The sequence below is a fragment of the Eublepharis macularius genome, chromosome 18, assembly GCF_028583425.1.
Source record: "Eublepharis macularius isolate TG4126 chromosome 18, MPM_Emac_v1.0, whole genome shotgun sequence".
Lineage (NCBI taxonomy): Eukaryota > Metazoa > Chordata > Lepidosauria > Squamata > Eublepharidae > Eublepharis > Eublepharis macularius.
Window position 1 is genome coordinate 40,101,837 of NC_072807.1, and position 23,042 is coordinate 40,124,878.

Sequence of the window (23,042 nt, forward strand, 5' to 3'; positions counted from 1 at the left end):
CCAATTGAACCCTGCACTGTTAGATATAAACTTGAGCACAACGTGGTGTGGAAACCTCCTCATGAGAAAACCCATTCATTCACAACGGAATAAGCTGGAGAGGGAGTTTTCCAGGGGTGGTGCTGAAATCGTGTGCTCAGAGGAACTTGCTGGAAGAGAGTCTGCTGGAGGGCAGAATGTGGTGTCCCTGCCCTGCCCGGCTTGACAAGCCGCCCCCCCTCCCCAGCTGCCCAGACGGATACCACGTTTGAGCAGGGAGAAGCAATCCCAGAGTCCCAACTGAAGGGGAGCCAGGAAAAGCCACAGGTCAGCACCAGGGACGAGTCCTGCTAAGATGTTTGCACAGCCAGGCAGGAGGGAAATGGATAACCAGGCCTGAAAGAGCCAGGGCAGGCGGGGAGGGTGAGGTGCTTTGGGAAGCACGGGTGGGCGTGAGAGGCCGGGGCTTGGGCTGGCCAGCAGAACCCTCCTTTGTCTGCACCCAAGCCCTGGCGCAGAGCATGGCAGAGGGGAAATGGGCTCCCCTCCCAGCAGGACCTGAGGCCAGGCGAAGGAGACCCTGCTGGGACCGAGGTGGGAAAGAGATCAGAGTGTGTGTCGTTTGCTTGCACAGTCTGCGTGGGGTCGGGGCTCTTCCGGGTGGTGTTGTAATAAGGAGTTCCTAGTTAAGCCAGAGAAGACAGTCCTGGGCTGGACCACTGAGTGGACAGAACGGAAGAGCACCTGGTAGCCCCTTTGGAAGGGAACTGGGCCTTTCTCCGAATACAGGAACAGGAATCTGGTGGCACCTTCAAGACTAACAAGGCATGACTGCGACCGAAGCTCTCGCGGACTCTGGGGCCCCCTCCTCCTGGTACTAGGAACGCAGCCTCGCTTCTATTTGTTTCTTTGCTTCATTGGTACGCCGCCTCTCTCCTCAGTGGGACCCAGCGGCTTACATCCTTCTCCTTTCCTCCATGCTATCCTCACAACAACCCTTTGAGGTAGGCCAGGCTGTGAGAGTGCGGGACTGGCCCCGTGACCTTCCATGGCAGTGCTGGGGGGCGTGGGGGGCGTTGATCCTAGCCTGACCCTCTAACTGCACCACACTGGCTCTCAAAAACATCTCGCTAGGCAGACAATTTGCAGGTGCACATCTGACGCTCACGACGGAGATGGCGCTTCTGAAGGAGCAGGCGTTCCGGGGGGCTGCCCAGCGGCTCTTTTGAGTCCCGGGGGGTTCTGGGGCCTGGGCCGTGCCCTCTGCCCTGCTCAGGGCTGTCCCAGGGCTCCCCATGCGCCATGCAGGGTCCCTGGCGATGCTGCGGAGGAGTCAGTGGCCACAGGGCTCCGGCCAGAGGCCTCGTCCTCGGTGCTCCTTTTGGGATGCCAGAAAGGCAAAGTTGCTGTCCAGGCACGCTTTGGAAAAGGCATTTGATGCACTCCCTGTCTGTGCTTGACGGCTGGTTGTATTTTATGGGTTTTATCGTTTGTCTGTGAGTGTTTAAAATTTTGTAAGCAGCTCAGAACTCGGTTGCGGGGAGAGGACAGTGAGGCCAGGAATCTCTTCCAGGTCTGCCCAGCTGTGCCCTGTGCAAAAGATTCATTTGTCCCTCCAGTGAGAGCCCAGTCCCTGACACTGCAGCTCAGTCTCCCATCCAGGGAAAAGCTGCCCCTGTTGAATTTGTACCCAACAGCTTTTGCAATGCACCGGTTATGCCTGCCTGCGGCACATGATGTTCTACATAGGATGCACTGATCTGATGGGGGGCTGGGCTAGATGACCTTTGGTGTGTTCTCAGATTTTTCTTCCTTGGCTCCTTCTCTGGACTTTTGGCTCCCAGGAGGCATCTGTCTCCTTCTGCCTCTTTTATTCCCTCTTCAGCTGTTTTCTCTTCAAACTGATACTGCAGTAATTTAATGAGAAATGTAGCCTGGCCAGGCAATGTAGTTTGCAAATAACAATCTTGCTTTAAAAATGAGGAAAAAACCTCAGACATTGATTTGAAAAGAGAAAAAGTATAATTGCTTGCAAGCCTTCAAAGGCACTCTTCTGTCCCGGCAACCACCACCGGAGCAGCTATTTGTTTCATGCAAATTGGAGGGGGGGGTGTCCATTCCTTGGTAATCTTGCCTTTGAGCTACTGACATCACTTAGGAGGAAATGTGTGCTGCTGTTCCCCAAAATGCAGGATAATAGAGGGGCTGGAGAACTGCGCCCTGGTGGGAGAAGGCATGGCCTCCTTGGCAGCGCCTACTGAGGAAAGCCCACCGAAGGAGGTTGCCCACCGAGGCTGAGCATCCATCTCACCCCATATCCTGTTTCCAAGAGCGGGTAGAGAGGTGCCCTTGGGAAGCAGCCCAGCAGGGCACTCACCCAACTTTGTCTCAGTGTGAACATGTTTTACCCTGCCTTTCCTCTGCGTTACTTCCTCGGGGCAGCATGCCCGGCTCTCCCTTTCCCATTTTATCCCAACAACCCTGTAAGGTGAGTTGGGTGGGGAGAGAGTGACGGGTACCCGGGTCTCCCAGCATGCTTTGTGGCAGGTGGGGATATGAACCCAGGTCTGAGCCCTGCACTCAGCCAGCTACTCTGCACTGGCCCTCAAGTGGTGTCTGGGGATTTCTGGCTCTGAACATGGAGCCCTGCTGGCTAGCAGCCATGGGTAGCCCCACCTCTTCTCCTCCGTCCCTTTGCACGGTCCCTTTTCAACCCCCTGCCCATCATCCCCAGTGGGTCCTGCCATGTGCCAGTGTCCTCCCTGGGCTGGCCTTGAATCTTCTGCTCATCAGCTTCTTCGTGATGCCCCAAGCCGTAAGGAAGCGGTTTTCTCTCTACTTCCTCCATATGATGCATCAGTTCATAATCCTTCCTCCTGTTCCTCCTCGCTCACCCCCCCACACACACACACCCCACAGAGAGGCTCATGAAATAATTCAAGGTGTAGAATAAGTGGGTTGGAACTTTTTCAGGCGGTGGGGGGGGCTTTGGATGTTAGACGTCCGAGTCAGGGGCAGGGCCCTCCAGCCTTGACACCCCCCACCAATGGGCACGAGAGACGTTGGGCATAAACTGCCGCACCAGCTGAAGCCGCCTGCCTCGCTGCTGGGCAGAGGGAGTCACCGGAGGACCTGGGCAGGGCTTACTTGGACCTCCAAACCACCAGCTGGCTCTGGGTGGCCTCCCCTTCCAAGCAGCCAGGGCGTCCGTGGCCCCGCTGCCCCACTCGGCCTCCTGCTGCTGTCACTCCTGCACAATTCTTCCCCTAGTGGGGGGGGGACGGGGGGACGGGGACGGCTGGGTCCTAGTCCAGGCCCGCTCCTTTCCTTGAGATCTGTTCCAGGGCGCGTGCCCAGCCACAGTTGCAGGTTGCATGAGGTGATGCTGCAGAAGGTGGAGTGTCCACTGGCTCACAGTGCATGAAAAAATCACAGCCATCACCCAGGAAGCGGCCGGGACACAAGACAGTGGACAGCAGCCAGTAGAGCTTGTGGGCTGGTGTGCCCGCTTAGCAGCATGTGTGGCTCCACCCTCTGTGCTGGTGGTGGAAACAGGACTTCATTCTCCAATGCACTGAAGTGATGCCAGTTGCCCCCCCCAACAAACTAGCAATTGTTTCACCTGTAGAGTGAACCCTCCCCGCCCCCGTGTGTTGCGTGGTAGACCCTCCTGGCTCCTGGTTCTTGGCGGCCTCTGCCACCTTTTCTTCTCCTAATTGGTTTTTTGCAAGCTCTGTGGAGGGCTGAAGCTTTAATCCCACTTACAGTCTTGCTCAGGCTGTTACTTACAGCTTTGCTTTTTAAAAAAAGACACACTTGAGGCTTGGGAAGCTCTTTGCTGCCTGCTGAATACAGATTCAACAGTCGGTGCTTTTGTTATGGCAGAACTACGGCCAAGGAACATGCAGAAATTCTGGGATGTGTTTGCATTTGGACGTCGGCATCCTCCGGCATTGGCCCTTTTGGCGCTGAACTGCAGAATGCATTGAAAACCGGATTCACAGGCTTGGCTTGCTAAAACTGTGCAGAATGTCGTTGCAGGAATGGGGTGATGAGTGGGGAATTCTCCATCCTTTCTGACCACACAGTAGGAAGTTTACAGTCGAAATGACGCCACTGGAAGTTTAGAGGCTGGAGCCCACCCAGGAAAGGAGATCCCAGATGGTGCAGGACTGCCCGGATGCCGTTAGTTGGTTCCGTCCTCCTTCGCTTCAATCAGCCCTCAGCTGCCCCCCCGCCCCGCAAGGTGGTGTCTTTTAAGCCAAGTCTCGCCTGGTGTGACGGTGTCCGTGTTTCTTTTCATTACCAAAATAGGCTATTGTGTATCTGAACTTTATTGATGCTATATGGATGTAAAGGAAGCAAATGGTCGTCTGCTGTGCAGCATATTCAGTATGCGAAATATGATTTGATTTAAATGGGAGGGAAGAGAGATAATATGCAGTTGAATATTCACAAAACACAGCAGCTATTGGACTCTCAATATTTTTGAATGATAATACATTAACTTTGTGTCATTCAGTTTGGGGTGCGGACATTAACAAATCCATACCCAGTTTGAAGGTTTTTTGGCTGGCGTCAGCATGTGGCGCTCCCCACCCAGAGCCCCAGTGTGCAAGCTTTTGGAGGTTTTGGTAAAGGGATGCACATGGATTAAGCGCATGAGGTTTCATGTGCAGGAGCTCATGGCTGGATGCTGTTGTTTTCCCACGCAGAGCGCTCATCATCACCACACCTGGCGCATTTGATCCACCTGCAGAAACTCCATTAAATACCGGAAATGCATTTTCAGGATCAGGACTCTTACCGGGGGGGGGGGAGCAGAATGAGTCAGTTTTTGAAGAAATTTCAATCCCAGCCAAATTTACAACATTCCCTAATCTCACAGAGGCTGGACTGTGAACATCCTCTGGCTTTGCTGCTTGGACATGTGGAGTGTTCACCCACGTTCCGTGCCACTGCCAGCTCTGCCATTTATTCAGCTCAGAGGTTTCTCCTCCAGGAGTGAAAGAAGCCCTTCTCTCACGATGACAGCTTTACTGCCTCGGCCATTCTCACAGATCAAAGGTATGCTAACGTGGGCTTATGAATATTTTGTGAGCATCCCTGCTCCTTGGGCAGATGTTTAAGATGTTTGCCCATCACCCAGCAAGCTGACTCGAAACAGAGCCCCAGCTTTGGGCTGGCCTCCCAAGTTGGAGGATGTGAAGCCCCACGCTGCTCCCCCACCCCACCCCAGCGCCCTCCTGTCGGATGAAAGCCACTGCCTGGGTGTGTCCTAGAGCAGGCAGCGCTCTGCTGAGACAGGCCTTTGTGCCTAGGCCCAGGCAGTTCCAGAGCCTGCGCCGGAGGGTGCCTGCCCTTTCCCCTCAGCGTGCATAGAGTATCACAGGGGAGAAGCCCCGGGGCAGGGTGAGGGGTCTCTTGGCGGCTGGCACTGCCACCTGGTGTGGGAGGGGCCTTGCCGGAAGAGGGTCCTGCCAGGCGGCCCTTGGAAGTGGGAAGCTCATTCCCGGCTTATTTATAGTCCTGGCAGTACAGTTTTAAAATCATTGTGCCTCTGCCATTCACCGCGGAGTGCTAATTTGGATGGCAGTGGAATGGGACAGCACTCTACCAGCCTGGAAAATTTTGAGAGTGGTGGTATTTTTTTAATTATTGTTGCTATTAACAATAGTGTGGTTTGGGCTTGCTATTTATCTGTGCACCTTGGTATTCCTCAGGTGTAAAATGGGCCTCGTGTCCTCTGCATGGTGTACAGGAGCTCCAGTGCCGGGGCTTGCCTGGCCTAGTTGCTTTTTCCTTGGTTGGGGGGGGGTTCATCTGCTTGCACGTCGCTCCAGCGCCTGCTTTCTGCCTGCTTTCTGCCTGTGGGAGGCCGCTCCCATCTGCCAGTCGCCCCTCCCACTAAAGCATAGGACTAGACCTGCTTCGAGGTGTGGAATATTGGCAGGTGCACACTTAGAGCTGAAAGATACCTTGCCATACACATGTATTTTCTTGAATTGCTCCCAGAACAGACTCGCAGGTATTAGACTGTGGCCCAGTCAATATTGCTTCTGGTTTCGTGTCTGGTTTGTATTTTGGTTAAAGTACTTTTTAATGCTCTGTGAGAACACTTCTGTGCTTAACGAGGAGCTGTTTGTTTCATTTCTTTTTAATTAAAAAAACCTGTCTGGAAGGTGCAGGGCAAAATTTAGAACAGGCAACCCAGTCCCAAACCGCTTCTCCTTTTCCAGCTTTGCCTGTGGGTATAATTCACTCCCGTGTCCTTGTGAGGAAACGGCACCTGTCTGCTGCCTGAAAGGCCACTTGTCTCTTGCCAGTCCCAAGGCTGCAAACCTGCTGGGACCCTTGGCCTGTCCTTGACTGCACACGTGGTTAGGTGAGGCTGAAGTCCCTGCCCAGCACCAACATTCTGTCTAAGCTCCCTTACAAGGGAGAAAGCCCCGTGGGGCTGACTTCCCCATGAGGGTCACACACTTTGGATGCCTCACGGCCTCCTATGCTGGGGACGCCTGGCTGCTGTGGGGACTCTGGTTGTATCATCCAGCTCTCGAGCAGGGGGCCTGCCGGCTGGGTGATCCAGAGGCAGTGGGCTGTGTGTAGATCCTCACTTGGACCACTGCCGTGGCCGTCGTGTGGTCCTGGTGCAGCTGTGAAGCCCCAGCAGCCCCACGTGTGCATTAAATGGGCATTTTTGCAGGATTTGCTAGGATGTGCCAAGCTCTGCGTAGAAGGTAGGAGAGCCCCCACCCCTGTTTGTTTGGGGGCAGTTCATAGCACTCAGTTCCCAGGAAGCAGCTTGAACCCCATTTTGAATTTGTCAGACTTGGATTCCAGCCTACATAATAGTTTTCTCTTGGAAGGGAACAGTACAGCACTCCTGGGACGCTGCGAAGATGGCGCCGGTGCGGTCATCTCATCGGGTCTGGCAAGGAGAGAAGACAGGCTGGCGGTGACACCAAAGAGGATTTTCAAAAGCTTTCTTTGGGGGGTGCAGAATGCTGAAGCAGAGCAGCTGGGACCCGGGTTTCTGAGTTGGTTCTGTCCAGAGAGCATCTGCAAGCAGCGGGTCCATTTCCAGGAGGGGTCGGTGTCCAGGACCCAGTTCTGGCTTCTCTGGGTCATCGCAAGGGATGCTGGGCTTGTGGGCTTGGGTCGCATGATGCTTGTCTTGGGGCGGGTTCTGCACACAGGAACGGAACTGGAGAGGGAGAAATGCCCAGGCTGCTTTCATGGACCCTGGAGGAGAGCCCTTCCCCATGATGGGGGTCTGTTTGTTTGTGTGTGGGGGGGGAGGGGTGTTATTGCGCTGGAGCAGCAGCTGCACACCAGAGACGTCTCTTCCTCTCTCAGTTGCCTCCTTTTGTTCTCTGGCAACAGGAAGGCACTTTTATTGGTTCCAAACAAATCAGGCCTTTCCACTGCTAGCATATCATTATCTTCTGTTCCTCGCTCTTCCAGCTGGAAAGAAAAAGAATGGCAGAAGGGGGCGGACAGCCAGGAGGGGAAGGAGGGAAGGAAATGTCTGGATAAGGGTCAGCCAGGGGAAGAGCCACGGGCTAGGGAGACTCCCTGGCGAGCTCAGGGGGCAACAGAAAGATTTTTTTCCAAGGTGTCTTGGGAAGAGAATGTATGCCTCAGTGCTGGTTAAATAGGTTTGGCAGGCTTCTCTGTTGTTTTCAAAAAACTGTTTTACTGGAAATGACATGGATGGGGGCGGAAGATGCACGGTTGTCTCTCTGTCTCTAGTTTTAGAAGATGCTCACCAATCTGGCAGCCAAGTTTTGAAGTTCTTGACCAGTTGTTGTGGCCAAGACTTGGAAAAGGCCAATCTGAGCAAGCCAACTGCAGAAAAGACGAAGCCCAGGAAATGCTTTCGTTCCTGTCGCATGGCGATCCTGCCTTTCCTCCTCCATGGAATTGCTAGACCCACACACACATGATGCCCCCCCCCACTGGACTTCTGCACAGGGTCTGTATCATGTCCCTTCAGACCGCGCCCCCAGCTACAGCTGCCATGTTTCAGGATGGCAAGGCTTACCCACTCACGATGACTGTCTTTCAGGACTCACGTGGTGCCCATTAAATTATTTGTTAGGGCAAATTATCTTCTGTACATCTCTTTATTCAAGACAATTTCCAAGGATCAACAGCAAAACCATCAATAAAAGTTTCCATAAAACTGTAAATTCATTATTAAACCAATAACCACAGAATCACAATTTTAAACCAAGAAATCACGATTGAACACTGTAACCCGGAAAAAGTAATACGCCCAGAATCATTGCAACAAAGCTTCCCGCTAAAATTCACCTGGAAAAGGGAGCATGTGCAGCCTTGCTGGAAGTTGTGTTCAGGGTGTCTTCTGATGGTGTTTTTCTGGATGTTACGTGGGGAAACTCCACTTCCTGTGGTATGAAGGACATAAACAATAAAAGTGGTTATCTTTTATGTGCAACTTTAGCAGCAAATGATGTCTCTTTCAAGATGAAAAATAATTATTATTTTAAAAAATACCTCAGCATCTTACTACCAGAGCTGCCATTCTGAGCAGGCCAGGAGGAAGTGAGGTCCCTTCTCCCACAGCCCCTGCTGCCTTTCCCTGTGTGGGTCTAGATGGGGGTGTATCGGGGACCTCCAACTGTTGTCTAGCCGGTGCCCTCCGTAAGAACAATATTATGTACTGGGGTAGGCCCCGCAAGTGATTCAGCCAGGCAGTGACTTCAGCTCATAGTATAGTCTATTGTACAAGAGAAGAACAACTGGCCCCGAGGGGGCCACAATATATACACTCCCAACTCCACCCCATATCCATAACAACCCAATAAGAACATGGGCTTTAGGATCCTTCATTTGCATGCACTAAACAAAAGGCATCCTGTTTACTTGACTGCAAAAGGCTCATGTCCAAGGAATAACGATTGGTTGCTGACATCCCAATTCCTAATAGGATTGGTCACCTTAGGAGCCTAGTTCTCCCCGAAGCTAGCTCAATACATAACAAACAACGTCCTGCCCATATGGCCAGGGAGCCTGACTTACCCTCTGATAACCACCATTTCGTGTGAATCGACATGTATTGTCAGTTCATACACGCCTGTATCTAGACTTGGTATTTCTCCACTTGGCAGCCGAATGTCTGAACTAGCTTCTGTGAACGGCGCTGCATTTGACACGACACAAATTTGTGCATTGAAATTGTTGGTTGTTGTTACTGTGATAGATTTGTATCCCCCATCTCACAAGAGCAGGAGGTAAATGTTCGCTCTAAACAGATCTTTTGTCTTCTTGGATGCGCGTCCTTGGTAGGTAGAAGGGATTAATTTTTCACGAAATAATATTTGCAGCTCTCAAGTGGGGCTTAAGCGGCAAATCTGGCCGTGTCGGTCTTCGAAGGGCCGGCCAGTCACCTTGGGCCCCTTCTGCTCTACTGAGTATATTTACCCACTTCCTTGTCTGAGCCTCTGTTTTTGACTGTGGAGACGGGGGCCTCTCGTAGTGAGAACACCGTACTCAATACTGAAAATTACAGCCCCCTCCTGCTACTTTAATAAATTGCACTTTTTTTTCTGCCACCTGTTGGGTAGAAGAGCTCTGTTGGCTTGCGGGACTGGGCCAAAATTATGCGCCTGGAGAGTCTGTGCCCTCACCCCTTTCGTGACCGGGAGAGCCTGTGCCCTCACCCCTTTCGTGACCGGGAGAGCCTGTGCCCTCACCCCTTTCGTGACCTGGAGTGTCTGTGCCCTCACCCCTTTCGTGACCTGGAGGGTCTGTGCCCTCACCCCTTTCGTGACCTGGAGCGTCTGTGCCCTCACCCTATTCTCATGGTTTTGAGAGGGGGGGGGAAGGCTGTAGGTTTGCTTGAAAGCCAGGACTGGAACTCTGGATGTGGAGTTTGACCCTAGAAAGGTCAAGACTGGTGCTGGGTAAGGGGGGGGAATGAACTGTCCCCTCCCTGGTGCTGTTTCCCAAATGCAATCCTTTGCCCTCCTGCTTCAAGCAAAGGTAGGGAGAAAGGGATCGAGGAAGTCGTGGGGGGTTTATGAAAGAAGTAACAGACACCTCTACAAAGTTTAATTTTTCAAGAGCCAATTGGTTTGGATTTAGGAGAAGCTCTTGGGGCATTAATTAGGATTTTTGCCAGGCTTCCAAAGCAGGCAGGGAAAAAAGCCCCAAAGAAAGAAGTGAAATGTTTGGCCACTTGCTGTGGAGGCACGGGGAGGATTTGCCTGGGAGGAGGCAAAGCAAGGAGACCCAAGAATGGCTTTGTTGAGCTAGAAGCCACTTTGTCCCAAATGTAACTGAGCGACTGTGTTAGTGAGGCCCAGGATTTCCCCTTCCAACGTGCATTCTGGGGATGTCTTCCACTGGGGTGGGTCCCTAATCAGTGCCAGGGAAACCTCCATCTGCTAAGGAGAAGCCAAAACTCCCGATACCAGCCAATTCCTGGTTTCCATTATTGCAAGGAATGAAACTTCTGGGAGGGGCATAGAGAGGAAGGGGTGGGGCTATGCAAATGAGGGCCGACTCTGGCTCCTATTCAGTTCTAGGGTCTGAAATCCGGGGTACAACTGTGACTCTCGCTCATGGTACGAGCCGCCAGTGTCCACTCCAGAGAGCCCCCTGAAGGCGCCATTCGTGTTCGCCATGTAAGTGAATGGCCATCATGAATGCGCTTGCCTTGAAACCATGACTTGGGTCCCTTTCAGTGCATGTTGGTTGACATCCTAAGAAAAATCAGGAGCTACAGGGGAGCCCTGCCATTGGCTGTCAGAGGGCTGTCCCAAAGGCTGCTGTCAGAACGTGGTCCCAGCCAATGGTGCCCTTCTCATTTTACAGCCGCGGACGGTGCTCATTATATTTCCACAGTGGTAGGAAGTGCTGTTGGGAAGTTTCAAAGGACGCTCCGCTCTCCACAGCCAACCCCTGTAAGCTGTGAGACATGATTTCTCGCTGCGAACGCACAATAAAGCAGCGGAGAGAGTTTTCTGTACCCACACAGAGTTTTCAGCTAATCATCACGGGTGCCTTTTAACACACAGAAAAATGAAGCCACAATGGTTTGTTGAAGCTCCGAGAAGGGCAGACAGAAAATGGGGAGGGGGAAGCCCCTGTGCTGTTTTCCTAGGGCAAGGCTTGTGTGGCGGCACGGGCGCTTGGCTCTCAGTCTGGGCAACTGAGCCGCCGTCAATGGCCTGCTAGCCCCACCGTCCCTGGTGGGCGTGGCTCACCCTCTCCGTCGCTGCCACCACTCACTGAATTTTACACCGCCTGACTGAGGGGCAGTGAGACCCCTCCGGCTGAGGTTCCTTACTGGGAAGTGCATTCCCCAATCTCTGGTTGGGCCCTGGAGAAGTGGCAACCCACTCCCTGTAGCGTGCCAAGTGGGGGAGCTTACGTAGTCAGAGCACCACACGGTCCTTTATATTCCAAAAAAGTATAATTCAATAACTATATACAGAGCACTACATACAAAGCGGGTAAAGGCACCACACACATAAGGGTGTAGACCCCCCCTGTTCAGAACCCCACAGGGCAGAAAATCAAACTGAGGAGGACCGCCGCCTGCGTTCCCTACCACTCTGCTCCCTACTCTACCTTTAGGGCGTGGGGTGGGGGCCTCAGGGAAGAAGGTCCCCCCCTTTCTGTCCTCTCTGCTGCCTCCCAGGCCCCCCCCTCACATTGAGGGCCCAGGCACCCGGGTGTCCCCCCCCCCCGCAGCGGGAGCCTCTCCTTCCTCAACCAAGAGGGCGACTCCCTTTCCCCTTCCCCTCAGGATCGGCTGAGTCTCTCCATTCCGGCTCCACCCCTTATTTTTCCCGCCCTTTCTTGGCCCAGGGGCAGCTGGGAGTTGTAGTCCAGGAAGAAGGGCGTCCCCTACCAAGACTCCTGCAGGCCCCTCCCTGGCCCCACAGCCCATCAGACCTCATGGGGAACATTTCCTCCCCTTTCTGTAAAGACAGAATAACAGCAACTGGCACTCATTTCACCCCTGGAAACCATTTCGTTACAGCTTGCATTCTGGGAACTGAATTTTAAAAAAAACATTGCTAGGAACCATCGTAAACACCCAGGCTCCCAGTCCAGAGATGGTTATTCGAAAGTCCCCTTGAAAGCCTATCAAATTAGAGACGGATAGTTGGTCAGACCATGAAGTCAGCCCTCTCCTAGTAAGATCTGCCCTGAACTGTGCCAGTTTATCAGTGTTGGAAATGGTTTCCATCAGACCTTGTGTTGCAGTGGTTATTCTCGTGTCTGGCTGCAGTACGACACCCTCTGTCCCGGTGGATCAGCTCCTTCAAGCACACCCGCCTTCTTTACCAGCACCTCCTCTGTCTCCCCTGAACTTCATGTCAGCGCGTTCTCCCCCATGCCCTGGCCACAGCCTTACCCTCCACCAATTCAGGACAGAGGTGGCTGCAACGATCTGGAGGGCCCTGGCAAAGAAATACCGAGGGGTGTGTGTGTGGGGGGGGTCATCCCTATATTTTCCCCTTCTTCGAGGCTTTCTCTTGGCTTCCTTCCTCATCTTGCCTCCCCCAAACTGGAGGGGGTCTGGTCTGAAGCCAGGGGCGAGAGGGAAGTCTGACATGCAAAAGCTGTAGCTTTGGGTGTGGGGGGCATTTCAGTGAAGGAGCAGGAAGCCGGCTGGAGGTTGGAGTCAGTTTACATTTTCCTGAGAAGGTTTCCAAGGATTGCCAATTAAAGGCCAAACTGCGTCCAGCGTTCGGAGGAGTGAGGAGGACAGCGTGACCCCCTCCCCTCTGAGTGGAACCTGCGGCATTTATTAATAATTTAATTAAAATGACAACCCATTATTTTTGGTAGCAGACAGAACTGTAAACATTAATTTAATAAGGCTGCGAATCCTCTTAAACACAATCTTCCTCACTTGGAAAGTGAAAGAGTCAGCTGAACTGAAGCCGGCAAGCAATTAACTTTTTCTGTTTGGAAATGAGAGTTCAGCTTCAAGGAAATAAATATGTCTGGGGAAGTTATTTTTTTCCGGGACGCCTGTGTCTGGAGAAGGGAGCTCGGACCCCCGAAAACGTGTGCCCTGAAAACCTTGCTGGTTTCTCAGGTGCCCAGAACTCAAATCCTGCTCTTCTACTGCAAACCAACATAGCTACCCACCTAACTAATTTGTCCTGGTGATGCGGTCTCCTGACTTGGGGGGGGGGCATACAATGGCCTTCTGCTGACTCCCCCCCCCAACAGGTGACAGCAAAGCTCAAGCGTGGAGTGCTAGGCCTTGTCCTTCAGCATTTTGCGGGGAGGATTGTGGCTTGCTCAGCTTCCTGTTTTTGTTCCGAGGCCATTTGGGGCCAGCTGGCCAAGATCTGCCCACTTCAGCCAGCAAGGAGGAGAATCTGCAGGCCAGCCGGACCAGAGAGCCTTTGGAGAAGCCTGGGGGGGTCACCTGCTCCCCCCCCCCGCACCAGCTGGTGCAATGGGACTTCTCCAGTTAGTGTGGCGCAGATCTTTGCCCGACCCCCTCAGGTGGTCTAACCTCTTCTGCTCCACCATCCCAACCCCTGCCCTCTTTGGCCCAAGTGGCAAAAACTGGACATTCCTTGGCCAGGCCCCTCAGCTGGCATGCTGGCACCTCAGGCGGTTGCCCTTCCAACGTTCTTGTGTCTCTCCTCAGTCTTACATCTGCTCTCGAGTTGACAAAACCAGCGATGTGGGGAATGCAACACTCAGCCAGTTTCTCCAGAATTCGTTTTCGCGGGACTTCAGATGCTTCCTGTTTAGGGGAAGGAGGAAGAAATAGAATCAGGAGAGAATCGGCACAAACCCACCACTGTAGGGGAAAGTGGCCACAGCTTGGGAAAAGAACACGAGAGAGTCCCTGCCTTAGTCTCCAGCCTCACTACTTTAGAGGCTGTAGGTGACAGGTCCAAAAGGGCAGGGCTGGTGGGTCCAACAGGGTTGCAGAGGTGAGTCAGCAGCATTTGAGAGCCGCTGAACTACACGAGACGCCCGACACGTGTCATGTTCCCACAAGTTTACCTGGGAAATGTAGTTGGACCAGCAGCAGCAGGGCCAGAAGGACGGGAGGGAAAGAGTCAGTGGGAGGGGGGTGCCCAAAGCTGACAGGTGGCTAGGGGTGGCAGAAGGAGCTGCTGAGGCCGCTGCTGCTGCAGCAGCTAGACGCAACCATCCCTTCTCGCTGAGCCTCCTTCTCCCTGCAGCTGCTAGACGCAACCATCCCTTCTCACTGAGCCTCCTTCCCCTCTCTGGGCAAAGGGATGGTTGAGTCGAGCAGTGGCGGTGGCAGTGAGAGCCTCGGCAGCTCCTGCTGCTGCTGCCTGTCAACTTTGGGCACCCCCTTGCTGACTCTTTCCCATCCTTCTGGCCCTGCTGCTGCTGCTGGCCAGACTACACTTCCCAGGTAAACTTGTAGGAGCCCGACAAGTGTCGAGCATCTTGAGTAGGTTTGCTCTCAGTGCCTTCCGGGAAGAGGCAGCCCCTCTGCCAACTGGGCTGGGGACCCCCTTCTAACACTTGGCTCAACTACAGTTTTGCTTTTTCCTCTGTCCTTCCCCAGCATGTGGCTCACTTGGGCTTTCCAACTGCATTCATGGCCTGTGCATAACACACACCCTTTCTCTGCTTTGTCAGTTGCCATGGAAGAATTCTTTTTGGGGGGTGGAGGGGGTGTTATTGATCCTCTTAAAGTTTGTCTCTAAAAATGATGTAAATCAATCTATACAAAATAAATAAGCGTTGTGGCTGAAGATGGTTCCTGTTTTCCCCCTTTGCTGTTCGCGTGTTTAGCTACCCCCTCCCCATGGCAGGAATGTCTGGGCACACAGGCTTTGGCGTGCAGAGCTGGCCTCTAGTGCCACAAGGGTTCTGCTGCCCCTTTGGGTTGCATCAGGGACCAGGGACCCGCTTGTGCTGTGGCTTCTCTGCTCTTTCAGCTTCCGAGTGGAATCTGGGCTTGGAAGCTGTTATTTTTGGTGTATTGAAAAGAAGGAAAAAGAATCTCTCTCTTTGCCCAACTTGAGTGAAGTTGTGGGCTGTTGAAGTCAGTGATAGATTGATCACATATGAAAGCAGAAACAAAGTCCCCCATCCCACCCCTTGCGGGTGCGTGTCTGCGTTTCTAGCTCTGATCTCTAGATCACAGCACATGCTCCAGAAAGGGGCGTGTGGAAGAAAGATGGGCCACATAGACCTCAAATGAATCTCATCTCTGCAGGGGAGGCCACTGTGCGTGTTCTCCTCCAAATGTTCTGTCCCAGAGAGGCTGGCTGGGAGTTCCCGAGGCCCTGCCAAACTTGGGGCCCCCCTCCATGATGGGCTCAGTCCTGCTCCCTGCAGCTTAAGAGATGAGTTACTGATTCTGATTGGAATTTATTATTATTATGAATTATGAATTATTATTATTTCACACCGTGATGCTCCTGCTGGTTGCTAGAGAAGGCATTTCTCTGGAATTAAAACAGTTATGTAACATATCGAAAAGGACAAGAAATATGTAGACAGTCTCCCCGTGAATTTGTTCCCTGGAAACCCCTGCAAGCTTCTGTGTGCCCCCAGGTGGCCTCACACCACGCGATGGGGAGCTGGCTCTCTCAGGGATGCCTTGCAGTCTGCCTGGCATGGCACGTGCTCAGCCCCTTTGCCCCCGCCCCACTGCTGCCCCCTTGGTGGAGGGGTCTCAGCCAGCGGGCACTGGGAAGGACACTGAAGAACCACTGCTGGCTGAGAGGGGGCCCGGGCAGCTGCGACATGGCCCTCAGTGCCCAGCTGAGATCCACAGGCCTCTGGGCAGGGTGGCATGGGGGCTCCAGTTTGGAAGCAGCAGGAGAGAGAGGTGTGCACCATTTCTGATCTGGGCAGCCCCCCCCCAGCAAGAAGTGTGCTCTTGGTTATCACAGAGACCAGGCATCAGGCATCGGATCAGGCATCTGATGAAGAGAACTTGATTCTCGAAAGCTTATGCTACAATAAAATAAAATTGGTTAGTCTTAAAGGTGCTACTGGACTCTTTTTGATTTTGCTACTACAGACTAACACGGCTAACTCCTCTGGATCACAGAGACCAGGTTACTGAGCAGGGGTGGGGATTGATCCTGTGGCGGCAGGCAGGATGCTGCTCTACCTGTTGGGCCCATGTGGAGTGGGGCAGCTCCAAGGGGGTGTCAGACTCTCCCATCCATGTAGGATCCGACGTGTGGCAACCGCTCTAAGGTGCAGAGTGCTTAAAGCAGACACCTCAGCAGACTGGAGAAAGATTTGGTTTTGATTCTCAAAAGATCTCTTGCATTTTGGGGGAGGGGGAGGCTGAGGAGGCTCGCAGGCGGGGGGGGATGTCTCTCTCCTGAGGTGTCTTCCTTGGCATTTTGTCTGGAGCTGGAAGCTCCATGCGGAAGGGGGTGTTGTCCAGACAAGAGAAGAGAGCTGCATGGGGTTCCTTTTCTCTAGGCACCAGCGATAGAGGGTGTGAACGGGCACGTTTGTACGTGAAAGGGGGTGTGTGTCAAGGCAGCGTGCAAAGGAGGCTTCCCCCCCCCTCCTGTGTGCCAAGCAAACAGAACAAGCAAATAGCAAAGTACCTTTGACTTTTCAAACAGAGCCAGCGCTTGTTTGTAATAGTGGACGGCTTGAGCCGGGTGGCCCAGGCAGAGATGGGTGGCCCCCAGTCCTTCGCAGCCCTGGGCCTCGCCATACAGGTCACCTGGAGGGAAGGGCATGGGATCAGTGCTTGCCCGAGGTTGGTAAGCAGGGTGGGTGTGATGGCGTGGATGTTGCCAGAGCGCGCCCCCCCCCCCCCGAAGCATGGTTGGCTGTGCCTCAGGAGCCACTGGGCTCAGACCCAGGCGTAAGGAAGGAAGTCCGTCCGTCCCTCCTTCACTCCATTCCTCCATTGGATTTTTGGGTCTGTCTGCCTGCCTGTCTTCCTTGTTGCCCCCAGGGCCTGGGTCTGAGCCCGGCAGCCCCGGAGGCAGTGCCAACAACGCAGGGGGGTGCTTGGCTCCTTTTGCTCCAGGCTCTTGGAGCATCCCAATCTGAGCCCGTTTCCCATGCGAACGGCTTCAGCACATGACACATCTCCAGTTGAAATTGGCCCAAAGGTTCACAACCTCCAAAGGCAGAAAAGCTGTTTTCGTCTTGCCAGGCCTGCAGTTTGGGAAGATTAGACAGGTTTTATTTTTGGCCTGGCACAGCCGGTGAACTTCTCTTGTGGCCTGATTCCAAGAAATGAAATATGCTCCGAGGAGTTGTGCGGGGCGCAGCCATCCACACATCCAAAGCAGTAGTTTGTGGTTCACCAAAGAGGACTCGCTGCCTCTCTGCCTGCTTAGTCTGCCCCCTTCTCTCACCTCCTTCCACAAAGGCCTTCATCGCCTGCTGGTGATAGAACTGAGCCGTGTGATAGTCCCCCTGCTGGCTGTGCGCACTGGCCAGATTGTAGAGGCACTGGGCCTGGGCTGCTCTCTCGCCAAGCACACCTGAGACAGAGGCCAAGGAGACAGAGGTCAGCCATTGCCTCCGGGACGGCGGATTCACCCTTTCCCAGTCCCCCTTGCTTCACACACCTATCAGTGGCACCGGACCCTGAGAAGCACTTGTGGTGTGCAGTTTTGACTGTGGGGTGCTCTTTCGGCTTCTCCACAGCCGGGCTGGGCATATATCAACACTGAAGCAAACTGCAGTTCTGCGACCTGTATGAAGAGTGCAAGTTCACCCTGGTTTGCCTAATGCATTCTGCTGTGTTGGCTCTCTTGCGTAACCCTGTGTTTGTTGTGCAGGGCTCTGATGCCCTGGTGACGCGCGATCTGATCCGCCCAGGGTTTCAGTAGGGCCGGATTAACTGGACAGGAATGAACTGGGAACATCTGGATGACTTGAATGTTTGGGGGGATTGATGGGGTGGGCTGAGGCCTGGGGCTCTGCCGTGCCCTCTCTCTGTGGCTTTGGGCAAGTCATTGGCCTCTCCCTAGGCTGGAATGATCTTTCTGCTCAGATTCCTCTGCAAAAGCTTCCAAGCAGGGCACGAGGCCAGCAGTGTCCACCCCTTGCCCCCAGCACCTGCAGCTCAGAGGTATACTGTCTCTGAACATGGAGGTTCCATTTAGCTACCAGAATACTAAGAAGAGCTTTGGGAAGGTGGAGCTGAGACATAGTGCGAAGGGGCCCGCCAGGCAGACAGGAAGTTTGTAGCACCCCTGCCCCCCCTTGGGCCCTCCCATTAAAGGGCTGTAGGATGCAGGGCTGGGCAGGAGTTCTGCCCAGGCTTGGAGTGCCCTGCCAGCCAGAGAAACAGGTGCATTGGCAGGTGGGCCTGCAAAGGGGCTTTGGTTAGCGTTGCTGTGCTAGTGAGTGTGTGTAGGGGCTGGGAGCCCTCTGGAGCAGGTTTCTGGAGTGGCAGCTCAAAAAGGACTGGAAGGCGTCCCTGGATTCCACCCGTCATCGGGGAGCCCAGCTTGCAGGGACCGTTTTGCTTTGCCAGTGCAGGCGCCTGCCCTCGTCTCACCGTAGGTATCGGCCGCCTCGCCGTGGTACTTGAGCGCCCGTTGGGGCTCCTCCAGGGCGTTGTAGATGGCTCCCAAGTTCTGCAACAGGACGGCTTTCTTGCGGAGGGTGAAATTCCCCCCACTGCAGAGCTTCACGGCCTCGACAAAATGCTTCTCTGCTTGGCCAAAGCACTTCAGTTCAGCGTAGTGCAGCCCCAGGTGGTTGTGGAGTTTGCCTAAGAGAGCCAGAACAGGAGAGAGGGGAGGCGGGGGTGGGGGCGGCGGGGGTGAGAATTGCATGTGGGGGGGGGGATCAGGCTCACAAGCAGGAGGCACTCCTTTCAGCTACAAAGCGGGGGGGGGCTGGCCTCAAAGGATGCACTGCCTCTTTGGGGTTGGATGTGCCCCTGATTATCCTAGAGCAGGTGGCTTAACTCTCCTTTCTGTGCCCTTTTGCTTCCTGGGCAAGAAAGGGTCTCTGGAGTCCCTAGTGGCCCCTCAACTCCCCAGGCATTTCAGGGGCCTCTGCTCCCTCCGCCACACACCTCGTCTTCCTGTGCAAAACTCTTTTGAGGAACTGAAGGATGCCCAGGTGACCGCCTCTTGCCCTTCATGTGCATCTTATCCGCCCCCCCTCCCCATTTTACTGATGTACACGTTGCTAAAAACACTGCAAAAAAGCAACCTTGCTGTGATCATATATTTGATTGCCGCCCGATTGTTTTTGTGCAGTGTTTTTCTGGTGCATGTGTGTGTTCCTGCACATCAGGAGAATGCCATGCTAAAAGAATCTTGATACAAATATACAAATCATTGCATCAAAAAAAAATTAATGTGCTTTATCAGTGAGCCACGTGCACATCACTAACAGGGAGGCAGATGGTCGGAGCGATGCCCTGGAATTCTGGGGCGGGAGCCTGTGGCCAGTGCGCAGTGCCCCGCATGAATTAAATACTGACAGACACTGGCAAATGTCTTGGCGCGGCTTCAGATACGAGCGGTGGCTGTCGGTGACCCCCAAATCCAAGGGTAAATAAAGTTGGGCGAGGAGGAAGGGAGACCACCTCAGACCCTACCGAGCAGTTCCGGGTTGGTCATCCTGGCGCATATCCGGCTGCACTCTTGCAGGGCCTCCAGGACATCTTCTGGGCGGCATCTTGGGCTTCTCAGGAAATAATTTGCTGCCTCCCGCATGGCCACGGCTGCATTGTCCAGTTGCTGCGCCTCTTGGTAGGCCCGGCCAGCAAGACAGAAGGACTGTGCGGCCGAGGCAGACTCTCCTGTGCTTGCCAAACAGTAAGCAAGCTTTACCAGGGCATCTGCAGCACTCGGGGCCTTGCTGGACTCATATTCACTAACGGCCTTCCCATAAAACTCAGCTGCTTTTGCATACTGCCTCATATTGTCATAAGCTGCTGCAATGTTGAAGGAGAAGTCGCCGTCTTTCTCCGCAGCGCCCATCTTCTTGGCCTTCCAGGTGCATTTGAGGCCTTTTTGGGGCTTGCCAGTGGCGATGTACGCAGCCCCCAGGTTGAAGAGGCACCTGGCCTGTGTAAGGGGCTCGCGAAGGTGACTCGAGAGCAGGTAGGCCTTCTTGAATATGGCCAGAGCTTGGAGATCTTCATTGTCGTGGAAGAGTTTTATTCCAGCTTTCAGCAGCCTTTGGATTTCAGTTTGAGATGCTGCTGGTCGGTTCCCAGACTGGCCTCTGACTGGGCCGGGCCCTGAAGCAGACGCCATCTTTCCAGAAATGGCTGCTGAACGGGAGGCGCTATGAAAGGAAGGCCAGAGACATGTCATGCAGGCCGTGAAGGGGCATTCCGGGAATGGTTTATTTGGCAATCCTCAGCAATGAGGGATATATTCTGGGGCTGTGTGAGTGTAAAGCGCCGTTAAGGCACAGGCAACCTATGGCAACCCCACTGGGGTTTCCAAGGCAAAAGACTGTCAGAGGTGGTTTGCCATTGCCTGCCTCTGCCCCTGCTTTTCCTTGGTCGTCTCCCATCCAAGTACTAACCAGTAGGGGTTTTATCCCCCCTCTGTACTCTTGTGGAGTTGTGCGTGTGTGCACACGTACACACTCACATACACAGAAACACCCACTGTAGAAGGAACAAGGCAGAAGCAGACCCATTCCTTTCTAGGCCCCGTAATTCAAAATTGTATTCGTTCAGATCAAATTCCTCTCTTATAAAGCTAAATAAATAAAATGTTGGGTTTCCAGGCTGTACAAATAGACCTCAGTTGCCTTTGGTTTCCTTTCCTGCTAGAGCTCGGGCTCCTTCCTTCTCTCTTACAACTGTATGCAGCCTTTCGAGCCAAACTGGCTCTCCAATTGGTTTAGAAACAATTAAACTCATATGAAAACAAGAAAAGACTGTTCTTTGGAAATGCAGTTTAACTTTGGCACAGTTCATGTGAATGCAATCTCAGTGACCTAAGCTCTTGTTAAGCTTTCTCTAGAACTTCATCCATCCATCCATCCCTCTATCCAAAGGGCAGCCTCAAATTTCTGCCCCTCCTGATTCCATGGGGAGAGTTCCTTATTTCTACCGCACGGCTGCAAAATGTGACTTGCACAGTATAGTCTTGTTGAGCAAGGACAGCGTGACTGTGCACCCCATCGATGGCCAATGAATTCTTGGGCAGAGTCTTTAATGGACCCAACTCTGTAAGAACAGAACTTTGGCACCTGATCTGGATCTGCTGCAATCCCACAGGAAGTGGAGGGGGCTTGCTATTAAGAGCCAAAGAGAAAGGGGAAAGGAGGGCAAACCCCCCCCATCAACGGCTCACCTCCCTGCAGACCCTCTCCCCAGGATTGCCCTCTTCCCGGGGCTGGCTCCTGGCAGGAGTGGGCATGTGCTGTGCCCTCATCTGCTTTTAATCTCGGCCCCATGTCCAGCTGCCCTCTTGTCCACTGGGGCCCCGACTCGCTTGCCAGGGCAAAGCAGTCAGTGCTTCTTTTACGAGTGGTAAAGGGTCGTGGAGGGGCGTCCCTCTTTTCTCTCCCGTGACAAACTGGAACGCGCCATTGGGCCTGTGGCCCTTCCCAGGGACAGGGATCTGGTGGCTGCTGTATTGGGGGGGGGGCGTTGTGTGTGCATGGGCCACTCCTGCTTTGCTCCTTTATTTCCCTCCCCCATTTCTTTTCAAGTGGGGAGGCCAAGGAGAGAGGAGCAACGATGAACTAATTTGTGCCATGAGGTGAAGGGAGCAAAGCAAGCGACCCAGGTGCATTCAGGGAGATGCAGATCTGGGGGGGGGGGTCACCTGGCTTACCTGGGGCATTCTGCAGCCCTTCCTGAGAAGGGGGGCAGGGGGCAGCTCAGCTGAAGCCCAAAGGCTGTGTAGGGCAGAGTCCCAGCAGGGACGGTGTTTTGCCTCAGCAACTCAGGCCCGAGCGTGTGAAAGGGAAGGTCTCGCTGTGCTCACTGGTTGTCCCGCTTCGGCAGCTGAGGCAGTGTCATTGCTCCGGACCGGCCTCTGAAATCTCTGAGCATTGGAGATGCTGCAAAGGATCTTGGGAGGGCTGCAGACCCCTTTCTGGGACTGCTGCAGGATACAGCAGTCGGAGCGTAACCGCACCTGACTTGTAGCATGCGGCGCCATGAGCGTGTGTGGCAACAGCCTTGCCCTCCAGGCTGCCGTGATGTGTGGATGGTGCAGGAATGCCAGTCAAGGCCAGGAGACACAACCTGGAGAAGACACTTGTGGAGCTCCATCACAGGTAGTGCATTCAAGGCGGAGCAAGATTCGAACTAGGGTCACCTGGATTTGCGGTTCAGGCTTTGGGCCCCTCCCACACCCCAGGTCTCCTGTCCTGTCTGGCAGATCATCACCCAACGCCCTGAACTGATGCACGGCCCTCTGTGTGCAGGCCTTTCCATTTGGGAGGGCAGTCGGGTTTAATAGGGAAAGGGGGTGCTAGAAAGCTGCCAGACGAGGGTGCCCAGAGCGGATGGATCGTCACTCACCGGGACGACGTCTTGGACTGGGAGGCTGGGAGGGCTGCCTGGGTCAGGACTGCCGGCTCAGCCTTTCTGCCAAGCTCTGCCTGGGTGTTTGTGGCAACCGCCTTGGCAACCAGCTCAGCCTCTCCCTGGGAGCCATCAACAAACAGGCACTGGGCAGGGGAGGGACTCGGGCGCTCCCAGAGGCTGGAGGGCGGGGCGCCCTTTGTGGCTTTTCCGTGGCTCCACCTGCTGCCCCCAGGCCAAGGTGGGCAGAGAGGAGGTGGTTATGGTCTGTGCTTGAGACCTGGGGACCTTTTCCTGTCCAGGCGTAAGGCAGGCACTTCTCAGCTTGAATGCTGGTTTTTCTAATTCTAGCACACATCTTTTAAAAAAGAAATCCCGACCTGCTCAACTAGGCCCCTTTAAAACAAGAATGGTGGCAGCGACTCTGGCTCTGCCCAGTGGGGGCCATCAACAGGTGGCTTGGCTTTGGTGGGCCTTAGGGGACGACTGCTCTGGGTGCTTTGGAGGGCAGCCCCCCCAACCTGCTAAACTAGGCCCCCAAAGCTTCCTCCACATTAGCAGAGATGCTTCCGAAACGCTCCTTGGATTTTTCTTGGATTTTTCTTGG

At 54.0% G+C, this 23,042-nt stretch overlaps 2 protein-coding genes across 6 annotated transcripts; one reads left to right on the forward strand and one right to left on the reverse strand.

Annotated features, from left to right (window-relative positions):
• Positions 1-196: 196 nt before the first annotated feature.
• LOC129345310 (uncharacterized) lies at positions 197-8,292 on the forward strand. 2 transcript variants are annotated; one of them, XM_055002390.1, is made up of 3 exons: positions 197-306; positions 4,868-5,046; positions 6,849-8,292. In XM_055002390.1, exons 2-3 carry the CDS (start codon positions 4,908-4,910, stop codon positions 7,634-7,636), a joined length of 927 nt encoding a protein of 308 aa, XP_054858365.1. In that variant the 5' UTR covers positions 197-306; positions 4,868-4,907; the 3' UTR covers positions 7,637-8,292. The 2 variants fall into 2 exon arrangements, with proteins under 2 accessions (XP_054858365.1, XP_054858364.1); XM_055002389.1 differs by lacking the exon at positions 197-306 and adding an exon at positions 487-573.
• On the reverse strand, positions 7,406-23,008 carry LOC129345308 (tetratricopeptide repeat protein 24-like). Of its 4 annotated transcripts, XM_055002387.1 has the most exons (9): positions 22,433-23,008; positions 19,532-20,226; positions 18,476-18,691; positions 17,538-17,663; positions 17,322-17,450; positions 16,554-16,675; positions 13,640-13,732; positions 8,299-8,393; positions 7,406-7,446 (listed from the first exon to the last, which is right to left on the reverse strand). In XM_055002387.1, exons 2-9 carry the CDS (start codon positions 20,193-20,195, stop codon positions 7,410-7,412), a joined length of 1,482 nt encoding a protein of 493 aa, XP_054858362.1. In that variant the 5' UTR covers positions 20,196-20,226; positions 22,433-23,008; the 3' UTR covers positions 7,406-7,409. The 4 variants fall into 4 exon arrangements, with proteins under 4 accessions (XP_054858362.1, XP_054858360.1, XP_054858361.1 ...); XM_055002385.1 differs by lacking the exons at positions 7,406-7,446; positions 8,299-8,393 and having other exon boundaries at positions 12,824-13,732; XM_055002386.1 differs by lacking the exons at positions 7,406-7,446; positions 8,299-8,393 and having other exon boundaries at positions 12,824-13,732; positions 21,738-23,008.
• Positions 23,009-23,042: the final 34 nt, after the last annotated feature.

Bases quoted from the DNA above. Each gene is read 5' to 3' on its own strand.
- LOC129345310 (XM_055002390.1), top strand. From the start codon at position 4,908: ATGTGGAGTGTTCACCCACGTTCCGTGCCACTGCCAGCTCTGCCATTT. The intron at 5,047-6,848 runs GTATGCTAACGT...TTCTCTTGGAAG, and splicing joins GCCATTCTCACAGATCAAAG to GGAACAGTACAGCACTCCTG.
- LOC129345308 (XM_055002385.1), bottom strand. From the start codon at position 20,195: ATGGCGTCTGCTTCAGGGCCCGGCCCAGTCAGAGGCCAGTCTGGGAAC. The intron at 16,676-17,321 runs GTGAGAGAAGGG...CCTTCCCTCCAG, and splicing joins GAAGGCCTTTGTGGAAGGAG to GTGACCTGTATGGCGAGGCC. The intron at 13,733-16,553 runs GTACTTTGCTAT...TCCCCTAAACAG, and splicing joins CTCTGTTTGAAAAGTCAAAG to GAAGCATCTGAAGTCCCGCG.